This window comes from Thamnophis sirtalis, unplaced genomic scaffold (assembly GCF_051295495.1).
Source record: "Thamnophis sirtalis isolate CommonGarterSnake01/CBP01778 unplaced genomic scaffold, rThaSir2_p1.2 scaffold_1, whole genome shotgun sequence".
Lineage (NCBI taxonomy): Eukaryota > Metazoa > Chordata > Lepidosauria > Squamata > Natricidae > Thamnophis > Thamnophis sirtalis.
This window is the reverse complement of record NW_028261381.1, coordinates 175,026,478-175,044,903: the sequence shown is the minus strand read 5'-3', so window position 1 is coordinate 175,044,903 and position 18,426 is coordinate 175,026,478. Positions and strand designations below refer to the sequence as shown.

Sequence of the window (18,426 nt, the reverse complement as noted above, 5' to 3'; positions counted from 1 at the left end):
GACCAGTCACCTTCAGCCCTAGGAAGTAAGACAATTGGAAGCCATTTCTGAAATTTTGCCAAGACCGCAGAGACTTATCCAGGCAGCCACCAAGAGTCAATATTGACTGGAAGGCGAGTGGACACGCAAACACAGCTACTTCATTAACACAATACACCTCCTCCACTGCGGATTTTCATAGGCGGCATTTCAAATCGTATTCCTTCCTTCTTCTGCCCTAAAATCCACTCTCATTCTCCAGCTCAAATCCAGTAATAGCTATAATAGATTTGAGGCCAGCTCAAAAACTATTGAGTTTTAGTTGCCGGGAGTCGAGCACAGAGGTGGTATTAAGCAGGTTCTGACCAGTTCTGGCGAACCGGTAGCGGAAATTTTGAGTAGTTTGGAGAACCGGCAAATATCACCTCTGACTGGCCCCGCCCCCATCTATTCTCTGCCTCCCGAGTCCCAGCTGATTGGAAGGAAATGGGGATTTACAGTATCCTTCCCCTGGAGTGGGGAGGGAATGGACATTTTATAGTATCCTTCCCCTGCCACGCCTACTAAGTCAGGCCACACCCACCAAGCCATGCCCACAGAACCGAAAGTAAAAAAAAAAATGAATCCCATCACTGGGGCCGGGCAGCATATAAATTTAATAAATTATTATTATACAGATGGGCTCGGTTTTCAGTTTTCTAATCCTGTGTGCTACTGTGAAAACATTTCCAATCCATGTTACAGGTAGTCCTTGACTTATAACAGTTCATTTACTGATTGTTCAAAGTTACAACGGCAATGGAAAAAGTGATCATTTTTCACACTTATGAGTTTCAGCATCCTCGTGGTCATGTGATTTACATTTGGATGCTTGACAACTGACTCACATTTATGACTCACAGGATCAAAATGTATAGATGCTTTGCAGCAGGCTCATATTTACGACGGTTGCAGCATCCCGGGGTCCTGTGATCCTCTTTTACAATCTTCTGACAAGCAAAGTCAATGAGGAAGCCAGATTCACTCAACACCCAGTGTAAGAAGTGCAGTGATTCACTTAACAAATATGGTGAGAAGGCATAAAATGGAGCCAAACACACTTAACAATTTTGTCACTTAACACTACAAATTTTGGGATCAATTGTGGTCATTAAGTCGAGGACCAAATGTTTTGAATACCTAAAAGTGCACAATCTTGTAAAACTGTTGATCCCTTTCATAAAAGATGTGTCAGCACCTTATCCGGCCCTCTGGAACGAACTCCCCGCAGAGATTCGGACCCTCACCTCTCTCCAGGCCTTCCGAAAAGCCGTTAAAACCTGGCTGTGTCGGCAGGCCTGGGGTTGATGAGTTCCCTTCCCCTCTCGACCTGTGTGTCTGTTGGCTATTTTAATTGCTTGTATTGTACTTTGTGTTCCCTTTCCCCCTTGAGTTGTTCGCCACCCTGAGTCCTGTTGGGAATAGGGCAGCATATAAATAAAACAAATCTCAAATCTCAATCTCTCTTATCACACTTAGGAAGAAGCCAATTTCCAAGTTAAAAAAAAGATCATTATATTCCATATTATCGTAGCAGGCTTCTGTTCGTGCAACAGGTTTTTAAGAAGAGACTGGACAGCCATTTGTCTTAAATTGTATAGGGTCCCCTGCTTGAGTAGAGGGTTGGACTAGAAGACCTCCAAGGTCCCTTCCAGCTCTATTCTGATTGACTGGTTTCTCTTTAGAACCTTCTTGTATTCCAAACCTATTTCCAATAATTTAGAAAACAATGTGCAGGAACTTACTAAGGAATAATCAGGCATTTCGTAAGAAGTTGCCTTGTAACTGTTCAAATACTTGTCAAGAAAGCTTTTGCTCCATATAAAACTGTCGTAGTATATTTAGTACTTGCTCCATGCTTCTACTTTACATCATTTGAACAATGTTTCACTTCACCCAGAAAGATGGTCATGCAGAAAAATCTATAGATGTGGCTCCTAAGGGTCAACATCATGAGACATAATCAATGTGGATTAAACCAATCCATCCTGAATTAATGTATTGTGCAAACTACGAAAATAGGTTAATTTAAGGATCAAGTTAAACCATTGGCAGTTCAAATCCCTAGAACCGCGTAACGGAGGGAGCTCCCGTTCCTTGTCCCAGCTTCTGCCAACCTAGCACTTTGAAAGCATGTAAAAATGCAAGTAGAAAAATAGGGACCACCTTTGGTGGGAAGGTAACAGCGTTCCGTGCACCTTTGGCGTCTATTCATGAAGGCCACATGATCATGGAGACGTTCGGACAGCGCTGGCTCTTTGGCTTTGAAACGGAGGTGAGCACCGCCCCCTACAGCCGGGAACGACTAGCACATATGTTTGAGGGGAACCTTTACCTTATTTATATTACCCAGAGAAAAACTGTAAAATGGCAATATCCAGCTATTTTTTATCTAAACACACAGGTCATTCTCAACATATGACAGTAGAGACCAGAATTTCCGTTGCTAAGCAAGGCAGTTAAGTCACACCTAATTTTACCACATTTATTCAGCAAATCACTGCAGTTATTAAGTGAATCACATGGTCATTAAGCAACCATTGACTTTGCTTGCTGGAAACACCTGGGACGGTTACAAATGGCAGTCACATGACCCCAGGACAGTATAACTATCATAAATACATGCTGGTTGCCTAGCACCTGTATTTTGATGATGTAACCATGGGGATGCTGTAGCAATCGTAAGTATGAAGACTGGCTGTAAGTGATTTTTTTTTCAATCCCTCTGTAACTTAAAACAGTCACTAAATGAATAGCTGTTAAGTCAATTTGTTTTAAAAACAGATCAAGGCAAAAGAGTTAGCAAAAACAGCCAATTCTTTCCAAAGACTGCTAAGAAATGTTTATTTCTACCTTATCCAAACAAATTATACAGGTAGTCCTTGACATACGAACACAATTGACCCCAAAACTTCCACTGCTAAGTGAGACAATTCAGTTTTGCCCCATTGTGCAACCTTTTTCTACAGTTGTTAAGTGAATCACTGCATATGGCTTCCCCATTCTTTGCTTATCAAAAAAGTCGCAAAAGGGGATCACATGACCACGCGCCACCGCAGGTCGTAAATACGAGTCCGTTGCCAAGCGCTCTGCTCACATGACCCTGGGGATGCTGCAACGGTTGTAAGTGTGAAAAACAGCCATAAGTCACTTTTTTCAGTGTTCTGCAACTGCAAACGGTCACTAAACTGCTAACGGTTGTAAGCCGAGGATTCCTGCAATATCGACCATGATGTGGCTTTCCCGAAGCCGATACCAACCTTCCAAACCGGTGTTGAAGCAGCTAGTGGGTTAACGTGATGCTCCTTGGTCGCCTGAGACTCGGGAGAGCTGGTAGGAGAGAGAGAACTTAAGGAGGAATTTGTACACGGCGTGTCGTCCTCGGGACAAGATTCCATGGTTTCGTTTTCAGAATTTGCGCTCCTTTCCAAAGCTGCAGCTTGAGGAGACCCGGCGGCCAAGATATCCTCCAGAACCACGACAGGCATTTTCCGTTCAAATATGACATTCTGAGATTTATCCTCCGTGGAAATATTAGTTTCTATCCCAGTGGATGCCGCGCTTGGCAATTCCTTATCTGTTACATCGAAGTCGGTTCCTGAGCAAGGATCCACCTCCTGGGCAATGCAGGAGGAATTTGGGGGTGCAGCCTGGCCTTCTTCCTCCTTCGGGGTTTCCCCCGGAGATGCTACTCTGATGCTGGACCTGGGGTGACCCGTGTTCTCATCCAGTCTGTGAGGAGGGTCGTCCGTCAAGTCTATGAAGAGCCGAGACTGGCTTGTGTCGTTTTTTATACTTTTCTGCACAAAGTTATCTAGGGGACCCTTTCCATTAACCAGTTTTGGAACAGGGGATTCCATTTCTTCCTGGCAACTGTTTTCCACATTGTCCGAGAATGGCTGCGGCGAGTCAGGATAGGATGCATTCTGATCGAGGGTGTTTTGCACGCTCCTGGCTTTTTTCACTTCGGGGTTCGTGTCGTTTTTCTCCTTTGGTATGGGATTCAAGCGCTTGAAGGGCAGTCGAGCTAGAACAATAAGATCAATAAAATGTATATTATTGTTATTTAAAGTGTACGGCTGCCCATCTCATCTAAGGAGCTCTGGGCAGAGATAAGAGATAAGAGCAACAATCCAATAAAACCAGTTTAAAATAAACTAATACACATACATATAAAGTGATCAACGATTGTTTTAAAATAATAATAATCACGATCAGCAGCAGCCTCCACTGTTTTATCAGATCAATCAGTTTACAATTGATTTTTATTTCCTACCTCAAATTATTTGTGTGTAACATCCATAAAAATGGAAAATTAAACAACCAGCATCACACTGTTTCCTATATGGGATAGTCTGCTTTGCATACATTAAAGTATTTGATTCCTTGGCCATGAAAACGGCCTTCGGGCCAGTCTCTCTCAGCCCAACTCAACTCATAGGATTGTTCTCGGGAAAATAAAAGTACTAGGTATGTTCATGAGCTGTCATGACAGTGGTTAGAATGCAGCATTGCAGGCTAATTCTGCTCACTGTCAGTAGTTCGATCCCGACAGATTCAAGGTTGACTCAGCCTTGAAGGTCAGTAAAAAGAGGACCCAGATTGTTGGGACAAACATGTGATTCTGTAAACCACTTATAAAGGGGCTGTAAAGCACTGTGAAGTGGAATGCAAGTCCAATTGCTATTACTCTGTTTACCACCTTGAATTATATAAAAAGGCTGAATAAAAAAGTAATGTTAATCATTCCTACATTAAAATACATATCTTTCTGGCACAGGACAGTCTCTTGACATCTGATCAAGAAAGGAATCTTACAGTGGAAAAATAATGTCCACTAAAAGCTGCAAGCTCCTCTGAAAAAGGAAAATGTCACCCTGGGGATGATGAATGGAAGCTGGTGGAAGTTGTCAACATTTAGCACCCTTGTACAAATGTTTGTTAAAAAAAGACTACTATTGAGATACGTATGAACGCAACCAAATGGTGGAAGACCAATTCACAACCTTTTCCTTTAGATGGATTATCAGCAATATCATCAAAAGCTTTAGAGGATTATCACACAAGCTAAAAATCAGCAACAGGAAAAAGCCTGCAGAAATTACACATAAATCTTTTTCAACTGATATCTAAACTCCAAATTAAATAAACATTTTTCAAGACCACAAATTAACATTGTTCCCAAATTCCTTGAGATGTTTGGGTTCCCACTTACACAAGTAATATTTTGGTTGCTCGACACCCATATCCGGGGCTACTCAAATCGTCAGGCTCTCGGGGGGAACTGAGGGTGATTCTTTTCCAAGCACAATTCGCACAGGGTTCTCGTTAGCAAGATTTATTGAGAAAAGATGGGATTACAAGAATTCTAGCAAGAGAACGGTTTTCCATTTAAAACAATTATAAGGTAAAGGTTCCCCTCGCATATATTTGCTAGCTGTTCCCGACTCTAGGGGGCGGTGCTCATCTCCGTTTTAAAGCCGAAGAGCCAGCGCTGTCCAAAGACGTCTCCGTGGGCATGTGGCCGGCATGAGTAAACTCCGAAGGCATACAGAACGCTGTTACCTTCCCACCAAAGGTGGTTCCCATTTTTCTACTTGCATTTTTTACGTGCTTTCGAAGTGCTAGGTTGGCAGAAGCTGGGACAAGTAACGGGATCTCACTTGCTGGGGATTTGAACCACTGAACTGCCGACTTTCTGATCAACAAGTTCAGTATCTTAGCCACTGAGCCACCGCGTCCCTTTTAAAAACAATTATAGCCTCATGTATATTATGGCAGTGTGTGTGTAGTGGTGTGAGGTGTAGTCTGGAGTTCAGGAGCTAAGGGCTGCTTCCCAGAGGGCAAGGAGACAGCGAAGCTTGGAAAGTCTGTTAGGCAGGAAGAGGGCAACCCTCCCTAACAGTTCACAGATGCACCTATAGTTGTGCAGATAGCTGTGTGAGTCCGGCAAGATTCTGTCTGTAGGCGAACTACTCGGTCTTGGTTTGTGAAGTCTGACAAAAGTTTCTGATTGTCTTTCTGCCAGTAATCCATCAAGGAGATATATCTCTTCACTAACAATAGAGAAGCTTGCAGTAGCTGTTAAGATTATAGCCCCCGGATTCTTTGCCAGCCTGGCAACCAATATTTATGGATGTATTATCACGGCCCATCAGTGGACTCTGGACCACAGCTAACTAAATTTGGATATGAGGAACAAAAATTTATAGTGTAAGGCTAAGGGGTCCATGGTTCAAATGTGAGCATTTTTTTCTCTCTGGTAAAATACCAGAAGCTGGAGTCAGCCAAAGTAACTAAACTGAGAGAAACTGAACAGGTATTCTTTTTTTTTTTTAAAGAGCATAACTAAACCATGGAATTCACTTCTATCGAAGGCAGCTTGGATAGCTCTGAAGGGGGTTTAGACAAATTCATGGAAAACGAAGAGGTCGAAGGCTGCAAAGGATGGCAAACACACATTATCATCTATATCAGGGTCATTTTTGGTAGGAGTTGCTAGGGAACACGAGTGGGAGAGCCTGAAGAGTGCAGTGGGAAGAGGCTAGATGAGAAGGGCTTTTGGTTTGAAACATAGAAAATTGGGGACAAAAGGAAGTCCTTTTTTGAGAGCGCATGTATCTTTCAAATCAGCAGAGCCCTTTGGAACAAGATTTAAATTTTAACTAGGCCTGGACTCTACTATAGTTTCTCATTCTGAAATAATTGTTTGATTCTGCCTTCAATTAGGAGATATTGTTGAATGTTTAAAATATATTGTCTTTTGTCTCTGTAAGCCAGTGGTCTCCAACCTTGGCAACTTTAAGACCTGTGGACTTCAACTCAGCAAAGCTGGCTGAGGAACTCTGGGAGTTGAAGTCCACAAGTCTTAAAGTTGCCAAGGTTGGAGACCACTGCTGTAAGCCACCCAGAAATCTATTAATAGCCATGCAAATATATCAAAACTTTATTGACAATTAAATTTATTACTATTAAGACACAGAGAATGCTATTAATTTAGCTCCCAAAGAGAATTTTGACAAATTCGAAAACATAAAGCTATCAATATTAGCTATGAGCTTGGTGGTTTTGCATCCACCGTATTTTCTCTGGTACCAGAGGCAAATAATATAACTGATTTCAGGCTAACATTAAGCAATGTAGTTACTTCCTTTTGACTGTTATATGAAGCAGCCTACAGGCATCATTAAACCACGATTTACTGCTTAGTGACAGGAATGAATCCAAGCTGGATATTCCACATACAAAGTATAACAATGTTGTGTAACCCCTGACCTGTTAATATGAGTCCCTAGATTCTTAGGTACAGTGAGCTATCATCACTCATCCCACAGCTCAAGAAAGTATAGGTAGTCCTCAAGTTACAACCATTCGTTTAGTGGCCATTTGAAGTTACAATAGCAGTGAAAAGAATGGCTTATGACTAATTTTCACACTTACAACCATTGCAGCATCCCCATGATCAAAATATGGACACTGGCTCATATTTATGACGGTTGCACTGTCCCAGGGACATGGGATCATCTTTTACAAACTTCTGACAAGCCAAGTCAAAGGGGAAGCCAGATTCACTTAGTAACTCCAATGATTCACTTAACAATTGTGGCAAGAAAGGTCATAAAATGGGAGAAAAGTCACTCAACAACTGTTTTGCAAAGCAAGAGCAATGTTGGCCTCAATTATGGTTGTTAAGTCGAAAATTACCTATAGTTTTGAAGGAGATCTGGGCTCTTGACTCCACAGATGTGCTAAAGATTTTAACAGAGGGGATTATTCTGAAGTCACTGCCCTTATCAGTGCTGTTCAGGACCCTGCAATGCAACAAAACCAAGATGGACAGATATCTTCCACCCCATTGAACGAAGTCAATAGAATAGAAAAACAACCATTCTCCCCTAGGGTCCTTGCACTCCAATTTTGGCAACTCTGTGAAAGAATAAAGTTATGAAACACAGAACCGAATGCAAATAGTATTATAAATCCACGTAATATGAAAAGCGTAAGAAGTTGAAAAGCCAGAATATATATTTGAAGAGAAAACAAATTACCTTGGATTAGCTTCCGGGCTGGAACTCCTGTTTTATTTCGACACTCCATAATTGCCTAGCAAAGGCAGATAATAATTAAATTTCCACAGATAATCAAAACAAATACTGTTCACCTCTGATTATTAATATTGACCCTCATCCAATCTTTCTTGTGATCACTCAAAAGTTCTATCCACCCATATCAAATCCTCACTGTCATTCAACTACACATATGCACAATATTTAGTTTCTGTTTCCAATTCCCCTATCAGGCGTTGTACTTTGCTTGGATTTAGTTTAAGCCACCACTGCAATTTTCAAGTCATGATTGAAAGCACTGCAGGAACCTCTGAGGGGCAGCATTTCCATAAGGGTCTCTCTCCCCCCACCCCCAGCATCTGATCTGGCTATCTTCCCCTTCCCTGGGTCAATTGCCAATCCTTTGCTCAATTCCCCCATCAATACCCCAATCCTCCCTTAGAATGCAGAGGGGGTTCCCCACAACAGATTTGGCCCATCCCAGGGTTCAGGGTTCATACTATGCTTCGAAGCCCCTTGAAGCCCCCCTCCCAAAGCTGATGAAGCCTATGATGTGATACCCTTCTACATCCTTGTGGCCCTGCCCGTCTCAGTTCCACCTCCTTCCTGTTTCCCATAAGAGACCCCTCTACTCCCTCCCCCCACCTCAGTTTCCCCTCCCCTATCTGCCTCAGTTTCCCCTCAGCAACCACTCAGCAGCCCCTCATTTCCATCCCTCCTGCCTCAGTTTCCACTCAGAGACCCCTCCCTCCCTCAGTTTTGTCTTAGAGACCCCATCCTGCCTGCCTCAGTTTCCCTTCAGAGACCCTCTGATCTACCTGTTTCCCTTCAGAGACGCTTCCCCTCACTTGCCTCAGTTTTCCTTTAGAGATCCCCTCCCCTCCTGTCTGTTTTCCTCAGACCCATCACACCTGCCTGTTTCCCCTCAGAGAACCTTCCTCTCCCTGCTTTATTTATTTATTTATTTAGTTAGTTAGTTTGTCACTCATGTACAAGATAACAGGAATAATAAAAAACATGAATGACAACACAGGAAATGGGTACAAATAAATGGGGACAGTAGGACAGTGATGTATATTATATACTATATTATTTATGCCTATATTATGCTTCCTCCCCTCCCTGCTTCAGTTTCCCCTGAGACCCCTCCCCCTCCCTGGCCTCAGTTTCCCCCCCCAGACCCCTGCTGCCTGCCTCAGTTTCTCCTCAGTAACCACAGCTGCTCCTCCTTTCCTCCCCTCCAGCCTCAGTTTCCCCTGAGACCCCTCCCCTCCCTGAGACCCCCTCCCCTATATATTATATTATTAATATAATATATTATATTATGCACCTATATTATGCACCTCCCTCCCTGAGACCCCCTCCCCTATATAATATATTAATATAATTATAATATATTATGCACATGTATTATATTATGCACCCCTCCCTAAGACCCCTTCCCCTATATAATATATTGTTAATATATTATTTTATATTATGCACATATTATGCTTCCTCCCCTCCCTGCCTCAGTTTCCCCTCAGAGACCCTTCCCCTCACTTGCCTCAGTTTTCCTTTAGAACCCCCCTCCCCTCCTGTCTGTTTCTCCTCAGACTCCCCTGCCTCAATTTCCCCCAGAGACCCTTCCCCCTCCCTGCTTTTATTTATTTATTTATTTAGTTTGTCACTCATGTACAAGATAACAGGAAATAGGAATAAACATAAGAACACAGGAAATGGGTACAAATAAAGGGAGACAGTAGGACAGGAACGTATATGATATATTATATTAATTATATCATAATATATTACATTATGCATATATTATGCTTCCTCCCCTCCCGGCCTCAGTTTCCCCTGAGACCCCCTCCCCTATATATTATAGTATTAATATAATATATTATATTATGCACGTATATTATGCACCCCCCTCCCTGAGACCCCCTCCCCTATATAATATATTAATATAATACATTATAATATATTATGCACATGTATATTATGCACCCCTCCCGAAGACCCCTTCCCCTACATAATATATTATTAATATATTATTTTATATTATGCACATGTATTATATTATGCACCCCTCCCTAAGACCCCTTCCCCTATATAATATATTCTTAATATATTATTTTATATTATGCACATATTATGCTTCCTCCCCTCCCTGCCTCAGTTTCCCCTCAGAGACCCCTCCCCGCACTTGCCTCAGTTTTCCTTTAGAGACCCCCCTCCCCTCCTGTCTGTTTCTCCTCAGACTCCCCTGCCTCAATTTCCTCCAGAGACCCTTCCCCTCCCTGCTTTTATTTATTTATTTACTTATTTATTTAGTTTGTCACTCATGTACAAGATAACAGGAAATACGAATAAACTAAGAACACAGGAAACGGGTACAAATAAATGGAGACAGTAGGACAGGAACGTATATGATATATAATATTAATTATACTATAATATATTATATTATGCATATATTATGCTTCTTCCCCTCCCTGCCTCGGCTTCCCCCTCAGAGACCCCTTCCCTCGCTTCCCTCAGTTTTCTTTTCGAGACCCCTCCTGCCTGCCTGCCTGCCTCAGTTTCCCCTCAGGGTTCCTTCTTATCCTCCCCCCCCCCCCGCGCCGCCCCACAGGCCCCTCCGGCTCCCCGCGGTTCTCTCCAGTTCCTCACCTGCCCGAGGAGAAGAGCAGCCGAGCGGCGGGAAACCCACGCTTCCCCTCACATCCCCGGGGCCCCCGGTCCGCCTCGCCCTGCGCCCAACCGCCCGCCGGTCCCCCTTCCGTCTGCCCGCTCGCCTCCTCGCTGGGCTCCTCGCTCGTATTTGGCGGGAGTTCTGCCGACCTTCGCGCTCCGGCGCCCTGATAGGGCGGGACGCCGCGCCCACGTGACCCTGCCGGCTGGGCGCGAGGGCGGGAGGAGCGGGAAGCGGCGGCTCAAGATCTCGCGAGCACTAGCCCCGGACGGGAGGCGCGCCCGGCCCCGCCTCGCCCGAAAGGCTGTAGAGGTGTGGTGAAAATGCGACGCGAACCCGCACTTCCGGTTCTGGAGAGGGGTGGGTGGGTGGGTGGATGAGTGAAAGGGGGGGCAAAGAGAGCAGCCTCTCGTCTCCAACCGGGCGCCCGCTGGTTACCTGGGTCTCCTCAAATTTCCAGAAGGAGAGGTTGTGTCCTCCAGAGGTTATACCTTCAGAGATCTCCTCTTCTACAAGGCACCTGAAGGCACGAGAAGAAGCAATGGGTGGAAACTAATCAAGGAGAGAAACTTAAAACTGAGGAGGAATTTCCTGACAGTGAGAACAATTAATCAGTGGAACAGAAGTTGCCTCCAGAAGTTGTGAATGCCCCAACACTGGAAGTCTTTAAGAAGATGTTGGATAGCCATTTGTCTGAAACGGTATAGCGTTTCCTGCCTAGGCAGGGGGTTGGACTAGAAGACCTCCAAGGTCCCTTCCAACTCCACTATTGTATTGTATTGTATCTCTCCCCTCTTGTCTGTTTCCCATCAAAGATCCCTCCCACCTGCCTATTGGAGACGGTGACCCTTTGAGAGCTGTGTGCAACGAAATTTCACTTTAATGTACGCCGATGATTGTACATTCAAAGTGACAATAAAGTTATTCTAAGTCTGGGAAAAAATATTCTAAGTCTAAGACTTAGGAAGGGCAGCAAGATCCTGAAAGCTGGAGGCAGGTTTCATTTAACGGAATAACAGAAGGGACCTTGGAGGTCTTCTAGTCCATCTCCCTTGCTCAAGCAGGAGACCCTATATCATCTCAGACAAGGCTTAGACTTAGAATAACTGTATTGTTACTTTGAGTGTACACTAATGGTTGTTCAAATTCATTTTTTTAAAAAACTCCACTGTTGGAGCACCCACAACTTCTGGAGTGAAGTTGTTCCACTGGTTAATTGTTCTCATTGTCAGGAAATTTCTCCTTAGTTCTAAGTTGCTTCTCTCCTTGATTAGTTTCCATCCGTAGCTTCTTGTCCTTCTGGTGCTTTGGAGAATAGCTTGACTGACTCCCTCTTCTTTGTGGCAGCGTCTGAGATATTGGAAGACTACTATCATGTCTCCCTTAGTCCTTCTTTACATTAAACTAGACATACCCAGTTCCTGCAAATGTTCTTCATATGTTTTAGTCTCCAGTCCCCTAATCCTCTTTGTTGCTCTTCTCTGCACTCTTTCTAGAGTCTCCACATCTTTTCTACATAATTTAGATCATCATTGGAGGTTTTTAAGAAGAGACTGCACAGTCACTTGTCTGAAATGGTATAGGGTCTCCTGCTTGAGTAGGGTGGTGGACTAACAGAATAGCAGAGTTGGAAAGGATCTTGGAGGTCTTCTAGTCCAACCCCCTGCCTAGGCAGGAAATCCTATACCGTTTCAGACAAATGGCTATCCAACATCTTCTTAAAGACTTCCAGTGTTGCGGCATTCACACCTTCTGGAGGCAAGTTGATAATTGTTCTCACTGTCAGGAAATTTCTCCTCAGTTCTAAGTTGCTTCTCTCCTTGATTAGTTTCCACTCATTGCTTCTTGTCCTTCTGGTGCTTTGGAGAATAGTTTGACTCCCTCTTCTTGTGGCAACCCCTGAGATATTGGAAGACTGCTATCATGTCTCCCCTCGTCCTTTCTATTAAACTAGACATACCCAGTTCCTGCAACTGTTCTTCATATGTTTTAGTCTCCAGTCCCCTAATCCTCTTTGTTGCTCTTCTCTGTTGCTTTTTTGAGACTCCTGATATTTTGTCCTTTTTGATAGTTCTCATAAGAGAAAAAAATAGGCGCTGTAGAATTTTCTCTCCCTTTTTGATCCTAAGTAGTTCCCGACTTACAACCACAACTGAGCCCTCAATTCACATTGCTGAGAAAGACAGTCGTTAAGTGGGGGTTTTGCCCCATTTTATGACTCTGCCACTTTAACACCAGCGTCAAAAACTTCCTTTCCTTTCTTTCTAATTTTACCTCTATGGCTCAGCCAGCAGCCTGAAACTTGAAAAGGCAAAACAGCGGCACTGGTGATTGGCCAAACATTTCCTTCCTTTCTATTGGCCAATGCAGAGATGAGCCCCCCTGATTGGCTGGAACACGAGGTTTCTAAAGTAAAGGCGGAAAGTGGAATTTCTGCTTTTCATTTCCCTGTTAATTGAATGGTCTGCATGTGGATCCTTTATGCATCTATTCGGGGACCAATGAAGTTTTATTGTAGGGCAGAGGTCTCCAATCGCGGCAATTTTAAGACGTGCATTTCAACTCCCAGAATTCCTCAGCCAGCCATGTTGAGGAATTCTGGGAGTTGAAGTCCACAAGTTTTAAAAGTTGCCAGCATTGGACACTCCTGATTTAGGAGATGAGAAGGCTGCTATGACAATTTACGTATCCACGAATAGACTACGCTATTAAAAAAAAAACAAGTAATCTAACCACTCATTCTAAACGAAGAGCCGAGGTGGCGCAGTGGTTAGGGTGCAGTACTGCAGGCCACTTCAGCTGACTGTGATCTGCAGTTCAGCGGTTCAAATCTCACCAGCTCAAGGTTGACTCAGCCTTCCATCCTTCCGAGGTGGGTGAAATGAGGACCCAGACTGTGGGGGCAAGTTGCTGACTCAATTTGCTAAAAAAATTGTAAACCGCTTAGAGAGGGTTGAAAGCCCTATGAAGCGGTATATAAGTCTAATAAATAAATAAAAATAAATAAATAAACCAGGGTGTGGATAAAGCAGGTTTTAAAGGTTTCTATGAAGAGAGTTCTATGAAGACAGGGGACACAGTTCGAATCCCTAGAGCCGCGTAATGGAGTGAGCTCCAGTTACTTGTCCCAGCTTCTGCCAACCTAGCAGTTCGAAAGCACGTTAAAAAATGCAAGTGGAAAAATAGGAACCACCTTTGGTGGGAAATAACAGCATTCCATGCACTTTTCGGCATTGAGTCATGCCGGCCACATGACCACGGAGACGTCTTCGGACAGCGCTGGCTCTTCGGCTTTGAAACGGAGATGAGCACTGCCCCCTAGAGTCGGGAACAACTAGTACATATGTACGAGGGGAATCTTTACCTTTACGACAGCTTAAGTATCCACAAATATTCAGACTGCACTATTTAAAAAAGCAAGTAGTCTAACCATTCATTTTAAACCAGGGTGTGTATAAACCAGGTTTTAAAAGCTCCTAGGTAGAGAGTTAGGGTGAGAGCGGACTCCGGGGAGAATCCAAAGGTGCTTTTTCAAGAGGCAACTGGACTTCCTGGTTTTTCTTTGAAGACGTTTCGCTTCTCATCCAAAAAGCTTCTTCAGCTCTCTAGGGAGAAATTAAGTCCCACTAGTGGGGCTTAGTCTCAGGGCCTCCTCCTGTTTAATGTATCTTTGCAAATTTTTGAATTAATGTGGCTGAGCACCCACGCAGGAGGCAGGTGATTCCATGAGCTGAGGGCTGCCTTATATGGCCTTGATTTGGCGAAAGTCAAATGAAAATCTAAAAGATAACTCATCAGTGAAAGTCGCTGCCCTTTCCTGTCAATCGAAATCAGCTTCTTAAGTTGGCTGTCACTCTGTAGAAGCCATGTAGGCAGTTTAGCCATGGCCATAATAAAGAGAAGACCGCCTGCTGCCAATTACCTCCAATAGACCGATTAGATCCCACAGATTAGGCCTCCTCCGAATTCCATCCGCCGGCCAATGCCGACTGGTGACTACCCGGAGGAGGGCCTTCTCTGTGGCTGCTCCGACCCTCTGGAACGAGCTCCCCGTGGAGATTCGGACCCTCACCACCCTCCAGGCCTTCCGCAAAGCCCTTAAAACCTGGCTGTTCCGACAGGCCTGGGGCTAAAGAGTTTTTGCCCCCCTTCTCGAATGGTATGGTTGTTGTGTGCTTTTAAATTGTGTATTGTTCTGTTCGTCTTTTTATCCCTTATCTGTACCCCTTTCCCTGACTTGGATTGTGAGCCGCCCTGAGTCCCCTTCAGGGAAAAGGGCGGCATATAAATGCAATAAATTCAATTCAATTCAATTCAAGATAATCTTTCATCATCATCACCATCATCATTCTCTCCATGAGGGCCTCTTCCACATGTTTCCAACCCATGCAGTCCTGAGCGTTCTTTTGCCAATTGGGCCCACCATACTTGCTGATGTCATCTGAGTGGTGCGGTGGGCTAGAGGTGGGACTCTCGCCTCACAATCAGGGGGCTGGGAGTTCGATCCAGGCAGAGGAAGATATTTCTCTCTCTGGGCCCAATGAGAATATATCTGCTGGACGTAACTCCTCATTGGCGACAGGAAGGGCATCTGGCCAGTAAACACACAGCTCCATTCTGTTGCCCAGACTCCACCCTGTAAAGGATTATAGGCGTGATGAAAGACCAAAAAAAAAAACAACATGCTGATGTCATCCCTCCATCTTGTTTTAGGTTTCTGTTAGGAATATAAATCTAACGGTTGGGTTTGCAATATATAAATCATGTAACACCGTTGTACCTGTTTCTTAACGCATACTGTAAAATGTGATTGGGTGCTGTATTCCTCAATTGGCCATAAGAGGGAGCCCGAATGCCTGTTAGCTCTCTGTTTGTTAGATGCTGGGCTGATCTGATCTGAGTGTTTTGGAAGCTGGCTGTTAGAAAGTGCCGTGAGCTATTGTAAGTTTTGCAACTGCTAGCAAACTTTGATTACTGGACTGATTATATGATACTGGACTATGTTATTTGGATTATCCCTTAACCGAAAAACATTGATGACTGACTGTCTTATCCGTGTATGACTTGGACTGTTTGATGGACTCTGATACCTCTATTTCCACGAAAGTAAAAGCCTATTTAAACTGCAGTGTCTCTGTATGCTGGTTTGCGTGTTCTCCAACACAACTCTCACAACGCTTCTCTGAACGCACTTCGCTCTCCCAACGGGGAGCTTACCTAAGAGTCTCTTTCATGGACGCTTTTTATTGCGAGGTCCATTCTATGGCTACCTTAACTGAATAACAGAGTTGGAAGGGACCTTTATAGGTCATCTAGCCCACCCCCCACCCGCTCAATCAGGAGACCCTACGCCTGTGATGGTGAACCTATGGCATGCGTGCCACCTGCCATTTGTTAGGGCGTGCGAGGCGCTGCCCTGTCAGCTCCGGCGCGCTGCCAGATGACTTCGGCCTTCTTTTGAGGCCATTTTTCGCCCTCTGGAGGCTTCCTTGAACCCTCTGGAGCACGAAAAACCGGCTCTACGGGCAAACCGGAAGTTCAGGAACAGACTTCCAGTTTGCTCGTAAGGTCGGTTTTCGCCCTCCGGAGCATTCAGGGGCCTTCCGGAGGCTTCCCTGAAGGCTCCGGAGGACGAAAAACGACCCTATGAGCAAACTGGAAGTCCGTTCCTGAAGAACTTCCGGTTGCCCATAGGACTGGTTTTTCTCACTCTGGAAGCTTCAGGGAAGCTCCTGAAGCCTCCGGAGGGCCTCCAGGGGGGCAGTGGAGGCTGTTTTCATCCTCCCCAAGCTCCACAGACCCATTAGATCTCACAGGGTCGGCCTCCTCCGGGTTCCATCTACTAGCCAATGTCATCTGGCTACTACCCAGGGGAGGGCCTTCTCTGTGGCAGCTCCGGCTCTCTGGAATGAGCTCCCCGCAGAGATTCGGACCCTCACCTCTCTCCAGGCCTTCCGAAAAGCCGTTAAAACCTGGCTTTGCCGGCAGGCCTGGGGTTGATGAGTTCCCCTCCCCTCTCGACTTGTGTGGTTGTGTGACTCTTGCTTATTTTAATTGTTTGTATGTCGTTTTATGTTCCCCTTTCTCCCCTATTGAATTGTTCGCCGCTCTGAGTCCTTCCCGGAGAAGGGCGGCATACAAATTATAAAATTCAATTCAATTCCTGGAAAGCCTCTGGAGCCTAGGGAAGGTGAAAAGGGTGTGCTAAAAATGGGGTGGGGGGCTTTTGGCACACGAGCCAAAAAAGGTTCCCCATCACTTCCCTACGCCATTTCTGACAGGTGACAGTCCAGTCTCTTCTTGAAAGCCTCCAGGGATGAAGCTCCCACAGCTTCCGAAGGCAAATTCTGTTCCCATGGGTTGATTGTTCTCACTGTCAGAAAATTCCTCCTTATTTCCAGGTTGAATCTCTCCTGGATCAGTTTCCATCCATTATTCCTTGTCTGGCCTTCAGGGGCCTTAGTCCACCTACCATCCGTTCTTCTTGCTATGTGACCAGCCTTTTTCCATTTCAATTATTTTACTCTTTTGATGGTATCTAGCAGCGGTGAGTTCCTACCAGTTCGCACCTATTCGGTAGAACCGGTTCATCAAATCTACCAAACCGGTTAGAAGAGGTTCCACCAGTGGACCCGGAAAGCAGGCCACACCTACAGAAGAGGTTCCAAACATTTTTTGAAACCCACCACTGGTCCTTGGATATGATTATTCTACACTATCATGCTCCTATTTATAAAACTCAGGGCCTCTGTGAAAGGTAAGGATGACTACTGCGTTTGTGGTGCAATCAGAACATTGCATGTGTTGAAGTTGTTTTAACGCAAACCAAAGATGCCTTTTAAAAAACAGGTTTACATCATATTCTTATGCATGCCAGTGCTGTGTGAGAGGTAATTTAAGGTGGTTCTGACAAGTGTGTCGGCATCTTCATATCCGGTCACATGGGCGGCAAGCCACTCCCACAAAGGAGGCCACACCCACAGAGTAGGTTCGAACAATTTTTGAAACCCACCACTAGTATCTAGACTTGTAAAGTGAACCTAGCTTCCCCATTGACTTTGTCAGCAGCTCGTAAAAAGGGATCCGGTTCCACTGTCGTAAATACACCAAGTCCAACTTTTGATCACATGACCATGGGGATGCGACCAGGGTCATAAGTGTGATTGTAGTTAAATGAGAATTGTGGTACATTGATAGTAAAATATACATAAAATATAAAATATACTTCCTGGAAGAAGGAAGACTTGCCTACAATTCAAGAATGGACATTGAAAAGTTACAAACTTAGCCGAGATGGCTAAAATATCGGCATATCTTAAAGATCACTCAAATGAGAGATATAAACGATACTGGAAAAAATGGATTGACTATATACAAAATAAATACGGGACCAAGAAACTCCAGTTAGCCTATGCTTAAGATCAGAAATGATTTAAATTGTTTAAAGTTGGTTCAGCAAGAAGAAGCTAAGGTCAATGTAGAGATGTCATTAATTTCTTAATTTCTTTTTTCTCATAGATTTTAGACTGTGTTTGTTAGAAATCCATACTGTGTACGGGTTCTGGGAAGTCGGGGGGGGGGGAGGAGGAGGGGGGGTTGGGGGGGAGGGTGGAGGGAGGGAGGGGTATATATTAGGCTAGACAAGAATTTGGTGGTAAACTAGAA

General features: G+C 44.4%; 1 protein-coding gene across 1 annotated transcript in view; it reads right to left on the bottom strand.

Annotated features, from left to right (window-relative positions):
- The window catches only part of CHAF1A (chromatin assembly factor 1 subunit A), a 32,812-nt gene extending 21,882 nt beyond the window's left edge, over positions 1 to 10,930 (bottom strand). Inside the window, exons 1-3 of the mRNA XM_087703352.1 lie at positions 10,740 to 10,930; positions 8,067 to 8,121; positions 3,279 to 4,045 (exon numbers count right to left, since the gene is read on the bottom strand). Of these exons, the coding sequence (XP_087559478.1) occupies positions 3,279 to 4,045; positions 8,067 to 8,115 (816 nt within the window). The 5' untranslated portion in view covers positions 8,116 to 8,121; positions 10,740 to 10,930. The remainder of the gene's footprint in view (positions 1 to 3,278; positions 4,046 to 8,066; positions 8,122 to 10,739) is intronic.
- Between the last annotated feature and the right edge of the window lie 7,496 nt (positions 10,931 to 18,426).